This window comes from Sus scrofa, chromosome 8, assembly GCF_054392235.1.
Source record: "Sus scrofa isolate SSC_HxYL_T2T_F1_AM1 chromosome 8, Sscrofa_HxYL_maternal_Yorkshire_Landrace_v2.0, whole genome shotgun sequence".
NCBI lineage: Eukaryota > Metazoa > Chordata > Mammalia > Artiodactyla > Suidae > Sus > Sus scrofa.
In genome coordinates, this window is record NC_139390.1 from 84,915,155 (window position 1) to 84,930,838 (window position 15,684).

The 15,684-nt window shown below is 37.0% G+C and overlaps 1 protein-coding gene across 5 annotated transcripts in view; it reads left to right on the forward strand.

Annotated features, from left to right (window-relative positions):
- Nucleotides 1-15,684, forward strand: part of LRBA (LPS responsive beige-like anchor protein) — a 712,651-nt gene that overhangs the window by 493,974 nt on the left and 202,993 nt on the right. For all 5 annotated transcript variants that reach the window (XR_014812812.1, XM_021100637.2, XM_021100639.2 and 2 more), the window contains exon 43: nucleotides 11,439-11,554. Coding sequence is in view for 4 of the 5 variants with exons in the window: in XM_021100637.2 (XP_020956296.1) it covers nucleotides 11,439-11,554 (116 nt within the window). In the remaining variant the exon portion in view is untranslated. The remainder of the gene's footprint in view (nucleotides 1-11,438; nucleotides 11,555-15,684) is intronic.

The following is a 15,684-nucleotide window of genomic DNA, read 5'->3' on the forward strand; positions in this document are numbered from 1 at the left end:
CATGACTTAGTGTGGAAATTACCAGGTAAACTGCAAACATTTTTTAAAGAGAAAAAGCTGTAAGAACTCATGAACATGTTTAGCTATTACATAGCATACATAATTTTATTCTTGTATACTGGCAGTGAACAGTTAGAAACTGAAATTACTGTTTATAGAGTTTTCATCATGGCTCAGTGGTTAACGAACATGACTAGTATCCATGAGGACGTAGGTTCAATCCCTGGCCTTGCTCAGTGGGTTAAGGGTCTGGTGTTGCCTTGAGCTGTGGTGTAGGTCACAGATGCGGCTCAGATCCTGCATTGCCATGGCTATGGCATAGGCCAGTAAATACAGCTCTGATTTGACCCCTAGCCTGGGAACTTCCATATGCCATGGATGTGCCCCTAAAAAGACAAAAAATAAAATAAAATAAAAATTTTAAAAAAATACTGTTTAAATAGTATTGAAAAATTAAGTACTTATGGATAACTTTGAAAATATATTCTTGACTTGTTCATTGAAAACTATAAAACACTGTTTAAGGAAATTAAATCTAAAAATGGAAATTTGTACTATACCATGACCATGAATTTTGAAGACTAAATGTGATTAAGATGTTAGTTCTCTCCAAACAGATCTATAGGTTCAAAGCAATCCTATCCAAAATCCTAGAAGGCTTTTTTTTGAGAAATTGACGAGCTGATTCTAAAATTTAAGTGGAAATGCAAATATTTAGAATAGCTAAAACAGTTTTGAAAAAGTTGGAGAATTTTAGCTGATTACAAAATTACATTAGCTAGCACAGTTTCGTATTTTTGTAAAATAAACTTCTGGATGACCAGTAGAATATTAGTCATCCGGAAGTAGGCTCATACATAAATGGTCAGTTTGATTTTCAACAAAGGGATCAAGATGTATCCATGGGAAAAGATTCTTTTTTCAACAAATTGTGGCCAACAGTTACATATCTGGTTAGGATGACTTTTTAAAGGTTGGTAATAACAAGAGCTGACAAAGATGCAGAACAGCTGGAACATGAGATGTTGCTAATGGGAAAGTAAAATGGTATGGCTACTTTGGAAACAGTTTTACAGTTTCATGTAAAATTACAATACGCTTAACCATACATCCCAATAGTCTCACTTGGAGGCATTGACCCTAAAGAAATGAAAATATGTATTTTTATGCAATGACCTGTTCACAAATGTTTGTAATAGCTAGTCATAATCACAAAAAATTGGAAATAGCCAAGATGGTCATCAACTGGTAAATGGACAAATTATGGTACGTCCATCCATTCAACAGTCCACTGGTCAGCAATAAAAAAAGAACAAAGTGCTAATATACACAACTATATGGATGCTTTTGAAAAGTACTGTGCTAGGTGAAAGAAACCAGCACAAGAGACTACATGCTGTATGATTCTACTTATCCGACCTTTTGGAAAAAATAAAACGATTTGGACAGAAATCAGATGAGTGGTGTCAAGGGATTTAGGGTATAGAGAGAGGATTACTTACCAAGGAGAGTGTGAGGGAGCCTTTTGATAACATGGAAATATTTCCTGTCTTGATTGTTGGGGTGTTACCAGCTATATCTGTTTGACCAAAACTCATTGCATTGTACACCTAAAAAGGATGAATTTTACACTATGTCCGTTATTCTTCAGTAAACGTGATTTTCAAAAACAGAAAAAGATAAAGAATGTGGAATTTATACACAGTCTTAGGAATTCTGGAACCTCTCAGAATGCAAATGAGTATAATCTCCTTTGGAAAATTTGCCAGTTTTCTTATAAAATTAAATATACACTTAATTTGTTTCCTGTCAGTTCCACTCTTGGGTGTTTACCAAGAATTATGAAAATATATGTGCACACATTCGCTTGTAAGCAAATATTAATAGCAATGTTATTCATATAGTCCCAAACTAAAAAGAGTTGGAAATATTTCATTGGGTTGTAGTGTATCCCTGTGATGAAATACTTCCCAGAAGTAAGAAGGAGTTGACTCCCGATACACGTAATGATGTGGTTGAATCTCAGAGCATTATACCGAGTAAAAGAAGTTCAACACCATAGGCTACATACATCAGAGCTGTGGATCACGGCTCCATTTATATGAAATTATTGAAAAATTATGGGAAATTAGGAGTTCCCATCATGGCTCAGGAGAAAACAAATCTGACTAGCAGCCATGAGGATGCAAGTTCGATCCCTGGCCTTGCTTATCTGGCGTTGCCATGAGCTGTGGTGTAGGTCCCAGATGTGGCTTGGATCCTGCATTGCTGTGGCTGTGATGTAGGCCAGCAGCTGTAGCTCTCATTGGACCCCTAGCCTGGGAACCTCCATATGCCCGGGGTGGGGGGGGGTACATACCTAAAAAGACAAAAAAAAAAAATTATGAGAAATTATGTGATTCTATTTTTTTGAAGTTGTTAAAAAAAACAACACTGTGTAGTGACAGACAGCAGATCATTGGTTTCTAGGACCCTGGAACTGAGACAAAGGAATTAGCCTCAAAGGGATGCAAGGGGCCTTTTTGGAGTGTATTTTGATTGTGGTGGTGGTTACAGAAAAAGTATATTCAAAACTTGTAAAACTGTGCACTTAAATTAGGTAAATGTTATATTAAATTTTATCTCGGTGAAGATCATTGAAGAAGTAGGCTGTGCAGTTGCTGTCGTGGCGCAGCAGAAACAAATCTGATTAGGAACCATGAGGTTGCGGGTTCGATCCCTGGCCTCACACAGTGGGTTAAGGATCTGGTGTTGCCATGAGCTGTGGTGTAGGTTGCAAACGCCCCTTGGATCTGGCGTTGCTGTGGCTCTGGCGTAGGCTGGCAGCAACAGCTCTGATTAGACCCTTAGCCTGGGAACCTCCATATGCCGCAGAAACAGCCCCAAAAATGCCAAAAAGACAAAAAAAAAAAAAAAAAAAAGAGAGAGAGAGAGAAAAGAAAAAGTAGGCTCTGTATATTTAAAATAACTAAGTTACAAAACTGCTTATTACGTACTCATTTTCAAATGTACTATTATTTAATATATGATAAATCAGATTAAAAATTTTTATCATTTTGATTAAAATGGGTAGTCTTTGCTTTAAGTGATATTTGCAATTTTTCTCTGTTGATGTTAATGTCAAATCCATATGTTAAAGATTTTGTAACTAGACTATTTAATTAAAACTTTTATCTTTAACCTTTGGTAAATCAGAGTTCAAATATTAATTTTGTGTATACATATGGACTTAATAACTAGTATTTATGTTGTTCAACGTAACTTAATAACTACTTGAAAGGATTGTTAAAATGCCAAAGCAACTCTCATAGTATAAGGAGTTGGGAGGAAGTGAGGTTATGCCTCTCCTTACCGTGTGCTGGTCAGTTGTCTGTATTTAAATAGCACCATCATGAATTTTTTTCTTTCTTTAGTAGGTATTAATTCATCATCAACACAATGTAGTGAGCTAATTTAAGAACTAGAAAGAAACTTAACACTGGGATTTTTCTGTTGCTTGAATGAAACTTATTAGTGATATAAACTTACTTTACGTTTAGCCTACCTAATTTTGTATTGATCTGAGCTGTTCCTGATTAGTGTTTTTTTTTTTTTTTCAATTTGTAAAGTTAGCGTCTTATTACAAATGCAAGTGAAGTTGAATCAACAAATAAAAATCAGAATATCAGTAGGAGCTGCAGGGAGGGAGGACTTGCCTAGAGCTGGCGCTCTCATGCTCCTTGGCAGCAGGACTTGGTTCCTTACCACATCTGCCTCTCCATAGGCTGCTTGAGTGTCCCTATGATACGGGAGCTGCTTTCTCCAGAGCAAGTGCTCCAAGAGAGAATGAGGCAGAAGCCCCATTGTCTTCTCACAACCTACGCTTGATAGTCACACGCCATCATTTCTGCCACATCATATGTGTTACAAGTAATTCATTAAATACAGCCCAGGCTCCATGGTAGGAAAATCAGATTCCATTTCCTGAAGAGAAGGATATCAAAGAATTTGTAGACATGTAACAGGTTACAACTTTCAGGTAGGCAGAATACAAAAAGAGGCCCTTCCGGGTTATTAGCCAGTTGCTTTACAACCCCAGTGAGGCTTTTGATTAGATCATTTTACAATTCATTGAGGAATTTCAGGGTTCAATAGGAATCAGGTCAGAATGGCATAGTAGATTTCCTTATCATAATGAAGAATTCCTTTCTCTACTGATTATCTCTTTATTTAAAAAAAACGGAGTTCCCATTGTAGCGCAGCAGAAACAAATCAAACTAGGAACCATGAGGTTGCGGGTTTGACCCCTGGCCTCGCTCAGTGGGTTAAGAATCTGGCGTTGCCATGAGCTGTGGTGTAGGTCACAGACACGGCTTAGATCTGATGTTGCTGTGGCTGTGGTGTAGGCTGGCAGCTGTAGCTCCGATTGGACCCCTAGCCTGAAAACCTCCATATGCCATGGTACAGCCCTAAAAAAACAAAAAAATAAAAATAGCAATTGGAGTTCCCATCGTGGCACAGCAGAAACAAATCTGACTAGGAACCATGAGGTTGCCGGTTTGATCCCTGGCCTTGCTCAGTGGGTTAAGGATCCGGCATTGCCGTGAGCTGTGGCATAGGATTGCAGACGCAGCTCAGATCCCGCATTTCTGTGGCTGTGGTGTAGGCCGGCAGCTTCAGCTCTGATTAGACCCCTAGCCTGGGAACCTCTATATGCCACCAGTGCAGCCCTAAAAAGACAAAAAAATAAAAATAAAATAAAAAATAAAGCCTTTATGTGTTCTCATACTTGGGAACTCTTTGCAGTGTTTTCCCACAGTTAATAAAAGCTAAAAGTCTTAACTTATTAGGTCAGTCACCTAAATAGATCTTTAGTACTTAAGCATATCGGTCATCCAGTAGTACACAAGATAGATATCATCTTGCCCACAGTTGTTTAAACAAATATATAAATAAAGTGTGTAAGTGACAGGAAGGATATAATTGGGGTGTTGTGATAGTGATTAGTGGAGTGGCGATGGGATGCTTTGGATAAAGAGATAAGAAATGCCTTCTTAAGTGACCTTTAAATTTTGATTTGGAGGAATAGAATCAGCTAACCTTTAAAAGCGTGAATAGCATGTCTAAAGGCCTTGAAACAAGATGGAGCATCCAGTGGTTTAAGGACTGTTGGACAGCAAGAATCACTGGTTTTTAGCCGTTTTTAGGAAGAGAGTATCAGTTAGGAGGGGAGAGCTTTTTGTAGACATGAAGATGAAATATGATACTGATAGTATCATTGAAGAGTGACATCTTGTTGAGAGATTTTTGAGGAGATACACTTTGTGTAACATGGAGATTAGTTAAATTTGGAGAATGATAAGAAACAGAGGTGTCCAATATGTCTCCCTTGGTTTCACCTTGAACTGTTTGGTGGCCCTGTCTGAGAAGGTGAACCCTAGGAAAGGAGTAGTTGCATATATTTCTCCAGATCCCCCACAGTTGTGATTTCGGTTTGGGTTGTGGGGAGGTAAGCGGACTGAAAAGGAGAAGTTTAGGTTTAGATCTTTTGAAATTGAAACCCCTGAGAGGTGTCCATACTAAAGTTTTTAATTGGAAGTTAGATAGAAGAAGGTGTGTCTAGATCTCAAATGAAAAGTGTGGTAATTGAGAATCATTCCCATTGAGATGAAATTTTGAAGCCTTGAAGGGGAATGAACTCTCATCTAGGCAGAGACTGTAGAATGGGCAGGAGGAACTATGGCTGCACTCTGAGGGACCACAACATTTAAATGTTAAGTAAATGAAAACAAAACAAAAGCAAAAGGTCCATGAAAAACAGGAAATCCAGGAAAATGTGATGCCAAAGAATCAGAAGATAAGATTGGATGAGAAATCAGTAAGATGTAGATGCTAAATTGCCATTGCATGTAGCAACAGCAGCTTTTGACTGCCAGAGATTGACTGTTGTGAGTTTGTCCATTTCGTTTGTCCAACAAGCTCTAGCCAGCAAGACGTTCCTTGAATTTTGTGCAGTTTATGGTCTGCCTTTCTGGGCATTCGTTTGTGTGTGAGTTCTGACTTGGCCATCAGTAGGATATGAGTAAGTAGAAACATGTGTGTTAAATTCTGACCTACTACTGATGGCAAATGGTAGGAGAGGTAATCCTGCTATCACTCATCTACTTGTAGCTCTTGATCTGGAATATTCGCTCATAATTTATGAGTACTTAGAGTATAAGCATATACACATCAATACTAGTGATGAGTCATAACAATATATTGAATCAACCCAAAGGTTTTACCCAAGTGTCATTTTAGTTTTCTTTTCACTATGAGTTTTTCCCAAGCCCATCACTTGATTTGGGCGTTTTTTTTTTCCTACTTATGGGAACACTAACCAAGGCATTTAACGCATGTATAATCCGGGGTTATAGCTACCAGGAGGTCATCTTATTTTGTAGTTTGAAGCTCGGTGTCAAGTACATGAATAAGGCAGTTTAGGTTTCAGGGGGTAATTGGAGCAGTAAGAGGGCTTTTTTCTCCATTTATTTCTTGCTCTAGGGTCTGTGCCAGTCTCTTCCCTTCATATCCCCTTGCATTTAGAGAGCCTAGGCTTTGGAGCTTCTTTCTGTATCCACACATGCTGCTGCAGCTCTTCAAAGTGGTGCTTGGTGCTTTTGACAGCTTCTACACTCAGCAACTCCTCCTTCCATAATACTGGGAAGGATTGTGACTCAGGTTTCTGTATCCACCAGGACAATAGCACATCAGAATTTATGGGATGCAGCCAAAGTAGTGCTGTGGGGAAACTTTTATAGTTTTAAATATGTATATCTGAAATATAGAAAGCCCTAACACCAGTAAACTAAGCTTCCATCTTTATAAATTAGAAAAAGAAGAGCAAGCTAAATGGAAAGCAAGAAGGAAAAAATGAATAAAAAAACAAGAGTAGAAAAAACAATGAAGAAGATCAATTAAACAAAATCTGATTCTTTGAAGAGATCAATAAAATTGACATACTTTAACTGCCTAACTGTGAAGAAAGGGGATGACATAAATGACCAAAGTCAGAAATGAAAGAGGGACTTCTCTAATGACCATATAGCAATTAAAAGGATTAGAAGGAAATATCCTGAACAATTTTACAAATTAGACAATTGAAATGAGATTAACAAAATTGTAGAAAGACAGAATTATCAAAACTGACTCAAGAAGAAATTAAAATTTTGAATAGATCTATAACAGGTTCATTGAATTAATAATTTAAAAACTTTCCCACAAAGAAAAGTCAAGGCCCAGATGCCTCTACTGGTAAATCTTATCAAATAGTTAAATCAGAAAAGATACCAACACCTCACAAATTCATCCGGAAGAGAGAGGTAGAAGAAACACTTCCCAGTTCATTCTCTGAAGCCATCTTTACCCTAATACTAAGGCCAAGCAAAGACATCATAAGAAAAAACAAAATAAAAAGTAAAAACTATAGAATAATAATATCCCTAATGACCACATACACAGAAATCCTTTGCAAAATATTAGCAAACCAAATCCAGCAATATATAAAAAGGATTATAGAGTAGCCATGTGGGTTTTATCACAGGAATGCATACTGGTTTAAATCCAAAAATCAATTAATGCTGTGTACCGATTTAATAGAATACATGACAGAACACACACACACACACACACACACACACACACACACACAAAATCATCCAATAGACACCAATAAAAGCATTTGCCCAAATCAAACAGTCATGACTAGAAACCCTCAACTGACAAGAAATAGAAGGGAATTTCTACAAACAGATAAATAGCATCCCTTAAAAAAACCCCATAGTAGGGGTTCCTGTTGTGGTTCAGTGGTTTTAGAACCCAACAGAGTGTCCATGAGGATATGGGTTTGACTCCTGGTCTCAATCAGTGGGTCAAGGATCCGGCATTGCCATGAGCTGGGGCATAGGTCCCAGATACAGTTCGGATCTGGTGTGGCTGTGGTTGTGGCGTAGGCCAGCGGCTGCAGCTCCAATTCAGCCCGTAGCCTGGGAACCTCCATATGCTACAGGTGCGGCCCTAAAAAGAAAAAAAAAAAACGTAGCATATATTGTACTTAATGATGAAAGACTGAATGCTTCTCCCCTAAGGTCAAGAAGGATAGAATGTCTTCCATTCTCACCACTTCCATCAACACTGTACAGGGGATTTCAGCCTGTGTGATAAGAAAGGAAGAAAAGGAGGGAAAAATCAGAGCTGAGCCATCCAGATTAGAAAGGGAAATGCCTTTTTTCCTAGATGACAAAAGACATGTACAATTTTTGCAATGGAAACTATAAAACATGGCTATTAGAAATTAGAATAAGTATCAGTAAATGGAGACATTCCATATTCATGGATCAAAGATTCAGTATGATTAAAATGTCAATTCTCCCCAGAACTATAAATTTAACATAATCCCTACCAAAATTTAGGGCATTTTTTGGAGTTCCCACTGTGATACAGTGGGTTAAGAATCCAACTGCAGCTGCTCAGGTCTCTCCAGAGTTTCAGGTTCAATCCCTGGCCCAGAGCAGTGGGTTAAAGGATCTGGCATTGCTGCAGCTCTGCCATAGGTTACAGATGAGCCTGGAACTCATTCCCTGGCCTGGAGCTTCCATATGTGGCAGGTGTGGCCATAAAAAAAAAAAAAAAAAAAAAAAAGGAAACTTTTTGAAGAAATTGAGAAGCTAAAACACAATGGATCTAGAACTGCCAAAACAATTTTGAAAAAGAAGAACAAATTTAGAGTACTTATACTATTGGGTTTAGAAACTTACTATAAAATCACAGTAATCAAAATGTGTGGTATTTATACAAGGATAGGCATATAAATTAATGAAACTACATTGAATATAAAGATATAAGTCCTTTCATTATGGTCAGTTGCTTTTTAACAAAGATTAAAACCATTTAGTGAAGAAAGGGTAATCTTTAAAAAAAAAAGGTACTGAAACAATTGGGTAATCATGTATAAGAAAATGAACTTCAACATTTAACACGTATTATTCATAAAAATTGACTCAAAGTGTGTCATAGAGTCGTATTTAAGATCTAGAACTAGGAGTTCCCGTCGTGGTGCAGTGGTTAACAAATCCCACTAGGAACCATGAGGTTGCGGGTTCGGTCCCTGCCCTTGCTCAGTGGGTTGACAATCCGGCGTTGCCGTGAGCTGTGCTGTAGGTTGCAGACGCGGCTTGGATCACATGTTACTGTGGCTCTGGCGTAGGCCGGTGGCTGCAGCTCTGATTCGACTCCTAGCCTGGGAACCTCCATATGCCGCGGGAGCGGCCCTAGAAATAGCAAAAAGACAAAAAAAAAAAAAAAAAAGATATAGAACTAAAAAAATGTCTCAAATAAAATACAGGATAAAAACTTCATCATCTTCAATTAGGCAAAGAGTTCTCAGATGTGAAACCCAAAGCATACTACATATAAGACCAAAAATGAGAAATTGGATTTAATCAAAATTTAAAACTTTTATGCTTCAAATACATCACTAAGCATATGAAAAGATAAGCCACAGAGTGAGAAAATATTTGTACAGCATGTATTTGATAAAGTACTTATATCTAGAATGTATAAAGAACTTTTACAACTCAGAAATAGGGTAGAAGCAACCCAATTAAAGAAGAAAGAAAAGATTTGAAGAGTAATTTCCTCAAAGAAAATATACACTTGGCTACTAAACACATGATAATGTTCAACAGTGTACATTAAAACTATAATAAGATACCATTTTATACTCACTCAAATGGCTACAATAAAAACTACATACAATACCAAGTATTGGCAAAGATGGGGAAGAATTAGAATATAATACATTGCTTATTGGAATATATAATGGAAAACAATTTGACAGTTTCTCAAAAAGTTAAATATAAGCTCAACATGCAGCCCAACAATTGCACTCCTAGGAATCTACCCAAAAGAAATGCAAACATATGTTCATCAAAGATATGTACATGTTCCTAGTAGCATTTTTCATACCAAAAAAAAAAAAAACTGGAATAATTTAAAAGTCTATCAACTGGTGAAAGGATTTTTAAAATATGGTATATTCTGTATTCATACAATGGAATACTATTCAACAATCAAAAGAAATGAATATATACTGCCACACTGATGAACCTCAGAAACATGGTTAGTGAAAGAAGCCTGATGTAAAAGATTACAAGATGTATGATTCCATTTATCTAAAATGTTCAGAAAAGGCAAGTTTATAAAGACTGAAAACAGATTGATAGTTGCCTAGAGCTGGGGATAGAAATAGGGTTTAACTCTAAATAGTTGCAGGGCAAGTTTTTGTTGGTATTAAAATGTTCTAAAATACATTGTGGTGATAATTGCACAATTCTAGAAATTTACTTTTTAAAAAATCATTGACTAGTACACTTACAAGTATAAATTGTATGTTATGTAAATTATACCTGTATAAATAAATCTTGAAAAAAATTAGTCACCTTGTCCTTAGTGTTAGGAAAAACTGTGATACAGCATTCTTCTCTGAGATTCTGGGCTCTGAGTGTAATCATTAATCCTGCCATTTATTTCTCATGGCTCAGTTGTATCCTTTGTTTTGTTTGTTTGTTTTGCTTTTTATGGCCACGCCCAGGGCATATGGAAATTCCCAGGCTAGGGGTCGAATCAGAGCTGTAGCTGCCAGCCTACACCACAGTCACAGCAACGCCAGATTCAAGCCATGTCTGAGACCTACAGCACAGCTCATGGCAACACCGGATCCTTAACCCACTGACTGAGGCCAGGAATTGAACCTGCAACCTCGTGGTTCCTAGTCAGATTCGTTTGCTGCGCCACAATGGGAACTCCGTATTCTTTGTTATTGACACTGAATTAATAAAACACAGATAACTTGGCTTCCTATAAGCTGTAGTAAAAAATAATAGTTTCCCTTAACTTTATCTCACCCCATGAATAGGCATCTAAAGAATTAGAATCCTCTTTCCCCTGTTAAAGCAATGAGCATGAAAACATAATGTTTCAATTTATAATGTACAAATATGTTGTCTTTAAGAAATAACTATTTTTAAAAGGGAGATAACTATTAAAATCAATAAAGTTGTGAATATAATTTTATATGTATTTTTCAGTTACTCTAATACCTTTTATATCTTGAAGGCAGTGAATTATTAATCATATTGTTAGTAATCAACATTTATGGAACCTAGATATAATGGCTTTGTAATGACAGGTTACCTTAATGAATAGAACATGGATAATAGACCTGAGGGTAGTTCAAATCATTTGTTTAATAACCATTAATTGTAGACTGAAACATCTCTAGTATTCATTAGTATAACATGAATAGAACTTCTCACAAAAATACAGGTGCCATTTTGAATGAGCACAGAATTCATGGTTTCTTATTGATATAATTAATCTTAAGTTTAAATTGATTATACATCAATTTTTTTTTCTTGCAGGCGTATCTCATTAGCTAGTCCACGTCAACTTTTTAAAGCTTCTAATATGACCCAGCGATGGCAACACAGAGAGATTTCAAATTTTGAGTACTTGATGTTTCTCAACACAATAGCAGGTAATTTCACATGTTGATTTATTTCAAAAGATAAATTATTAATTGTGGTATGATTATTTTGAGTACTGGTATAGATAGGTTATTTTTATTTTCATTATTACTTCATGAATACTTTATCAACAGTAATTTAGTAATACAGTTTAGTTTGTATATAACCAGTTGGTTACTTGAGAGAAATTTAAAACAGTATACACACTTTTTTCCCAAAAATATAAAATTTACAATGGTTTACTTAATATAGTAAGAATAGACTGATTGTGAAATAGCAGTAGAAAAACATTAAAAATTTTAAGAACCAATTAATAACATGATTGGTAATGTTTCATATAATGAAACAATTAAATAAATATAGGAAAAAGAAAACTGTGGTTAAGATATTCAGTAATGGAATATTTATATTATGACCCAAATAGGACAGTCTCAAGACTGAGTGGTCCTGTGTAGGGATGGGAATCATGTAGTATTACTGAAAATCATCCATGGAAACTTCACTTTGAAAGAAAAAATAGAAGCGTCATTACTTTTCACATGTGAAAACTAGGAGCTCCCGTCATGGCTCAGCGGTTAGCGCACCCAACTAGAATCCATGGGGACGTGGATTTGATCCCTGACCTCGCTCAGTGGGTTAAGGATCCGGCGTTGCTGTGAGCTGTGGTGTAGGTCGCAGACTTGGCTTGGATCTGGCGTTGCTGTGGCTGTGGCATAGGCCAGCGGATTCAGCTTCAATTGGACCCCTAGCCTGGGAACCTCCATGTGCTGCAAGAATGGCCCTAAAAAAACAAAACAAAAAAAACTAGAATTAAGAGAACAGGGAATGTATTTATGAGACATTTGAGATTCAGTTCAACAAAGTGGCACAGTTTATATTTGAGTCACAAAGGAAATACTAAAAGAATAAAGCATGTGGTTTACTCTCAGAGAAGTTACTTTAAGTACAAATGTGAGCATTTATGTGATTCTAGAGCAAAGGGACACCTCTAGATTCAATAAAAAGGATTCAAAGTTCCGTAGCGGTTAAAAGGGCAGAGAGAGGAGAGTAGTTTATAGTTATTCACTCAGCTGGTGGGAGTAAAGAAAAAATCAGGAAAGAGTTGATGTTTGTGTAAGGATAGATATTTCTTTAAATAGCAGAGAAGGTGGTTGGGAGATTAGAAGTCAGTCCATATAGATGAAGGGATAAGCAAACATACAAAAAAATGAAGTATAGCCAGAAAACAATGGCTCTGTTGTGGGGGGGTACATAAAATATATATTTATAAAGATACAATGAAAAGGAAAACTGGAAAAGTAGTGTGGAAACATTGTGAAAGATTTTGTCATTTTGAGAAATTAGTCAATTCACAGGGAAATGAATGTTTTTGAACAAATAAGTGATATTAGAACTATATGAACACTTGGAAGCAGTATGAAGGATAAATTAGGGTGGAAGGAGTCTAGGCAGAGAGCACAAGTTCGGAAGCAATTACAAGTAAAAAGTAATGAGGGCCTGCATTAGAGAGGAGACGGTCGGAATTAAAACAAAGGACTAGATAACGTAAGAATTCACAGGGTACAAACCATTGCCATTGAGCTGACTGAATGTAGCTGTAAATGAGAAGTGTCAGGAAAGACTTCCAGGCTTCTGATCTAAATTGGAGAAAACAGTGGCACCCATTAAAGAAAAAGGAGACAGAAAAAAAAGCTGATCTAAGGAAAGATGATGATATTACTGTGCTAGCAAGACATTCAAGATAAGATATCAAAACGAATTGTTGGGAGTATAGGTAAAAGAGGATATTTGGGACATAGAGAAGGATGTTGGGTGTCGGCCTAGAGAGAGGGTTGCGATTCTCAAGCCAGGTGATAGTTAAGGTCTGATGTGGTTTGGGGAATGCGCTTGAGCCTGACGAGGAGGGAAAGTTATTAAAGGAGAGAAGACAATGCTTGATCCTAGAGTGTACAGACTTAGTAGGAGGGGAATGAAAGTGAAGCCAATGTCCTGAGATGTGAGGGGAAAGGGAGAGAGAAAGGCCTTGGCTCCTGGATCAAACGTGATGGAGAGTCAAGGGAGACTAAAGAATGAATCCAGGCATCTCAGGACTCACTGGTGACTTTTATAGGGGTTCATTTTCAAAAGAGGCAGAAAAAGTTTGGCAAAGGACTAAATGATTGGAGAGTATATGAGAGTATTAAATGCGGATCACAGTTTTCTTGTGTTAACAGGAAAGACAGGATGAGTTCAGGCAGAGAAGTGAAAGCATGAAAGGGGAAGAGAGCAGAAAATGACAATTCAGGTTGTAGAGGAGACCTGTTCATGCACTCAGGTGGAAGAATTACCACTTAGAATAAGGATGCGGTTGGAGAAGTGGGAGAGAGAATGAAGAATTGGAAGTTCAGGATTCACACTAAAACATGTAAAATTTGTCCATTAGGAAGGTACTTACCTCAGAGTCCAGTTGAGGGAGAAGAATAAACTAAGCTTGAACAGTTAGTTACGTGGACTTGAGTACGGATTATGTAACTAGTGACTGAAAAGAGTTTTGAATGGTAGTGAGAGATAGGAAACTTATATAACAACTTTAAGTGGATGTGTTTTGCATGTGGTAAATAAGTTAACACGTAGATTGAATGCAGAGTAATAATTATGAACAGCATTTATGAAATGGTCTATTTTCAGATAGCTTCTAGTGTGTCTACAGTGTCTTTTAAATATGTCGTCTGCATATGCTTTTTAAAGAATAGAATCAATAATTTGTGGGAAGTGGTTTTTATCTACACTAGAGGCTGGGATAGAGTCTCATATTATTTACCGTTTTTATAACAGTACTATCTGTGAACACAGTTTATCATGATATCACATCACATTTCCCAAAAAACAGTTAGTAGGCTTTCAAAACTGTACATTGGGAGTTCCCGTCATGGCTCAGGGGAAGTGAATCTGACTAGTATCCCTGAGGACGCAGGTTCGATCCCTGGCCTTGCTCAGTGGGTTAAGGATCCGGTGTTGCCGTGAGCTGTGGTGTAGGTTGCAGACGTGGCTCAGAACTGGTGTTGCTGTGGCTGTGGTGTAGGCCAGCAGCTACAGCTCCAATTTGACCCCTAGCCTGGGAACTTCCTTATGCTGCGGGTGCAGCCCTTAAAAAAAGAAAGAAAAAAAAAAAAAAAAAAAGACTTTTTTAAAAAAAAAAAAAAAAACCAAAAAACTGTGCATTGAATTTAACTTAATAAAAGTCTGTTCGCAATGAACAGGTCACATACTTTTTTTTGTAGGTACAATAAACATGATTGTTTAAGCAGATAGGATAAGATGAGGATTTTACTGCTTACTAACATCTCAGAAGGAGAGAAAAATGGGAGAGACAGCAAAATAGATGGCTTTTTGCTGTTAAGTTTGGTTTATATCTTTCTGGGAGAAATTAAAATTGACAGAAATATGTAGTGACATAATTACCTCTGAATTAAAACTATTTTAGTTCTTCATGTTTTGTAAGGCTGTTTCCAGGTCAAAGAAGAACTGTGATACTCTCATAGGGCCCAAGCCCATGATGAATGGACTGAAATAAAATGTTTAAAACATCAAATATGGGTGGCTTACCGAGAGTCTATATGGAGAACTACTGTAATAATTCAGCTGTATATTGATAATACATCCGTATATATTTGAGAAAGGGAAAAGGATGGGGAATGCACTATAAGAAAGGAATTCAAACAGTGTTAATATGCTTGTCTCCCTTGTATTTTAGCCATAAAAGTCTGTTCACATTAAATCTAACTAAAAATAGGTTATAGACTAGTAAAATGGTGGAGGCAAACGCCACCTTTTTGTGACTTCAGAAACAATGATATCATCCACTGTGCTGACTCCCTAAAGTGATGACATCCAGAAAAACCAGTGTTTCTACGTAGCTGGGCTACATCATCCTTTGGGTCATTGAATGTCACTAGTACAGAAGAAGTGTGGAAGAGTTTGTGAAGGTGTCTAGGAGTGGGGTAGGCAGCATTGACGATGCTGTGCATTATATTGAGAGCGCAGAATTTGAAAGCTCAAATCTCAGAGTTATTTAGAACTATGTCATCTGATTTTTGCTTTTTAGGGCCACACCCACAGCATATGAAGTTCCCATGCAAGAGGTTCAAATAAGAGCTATAGC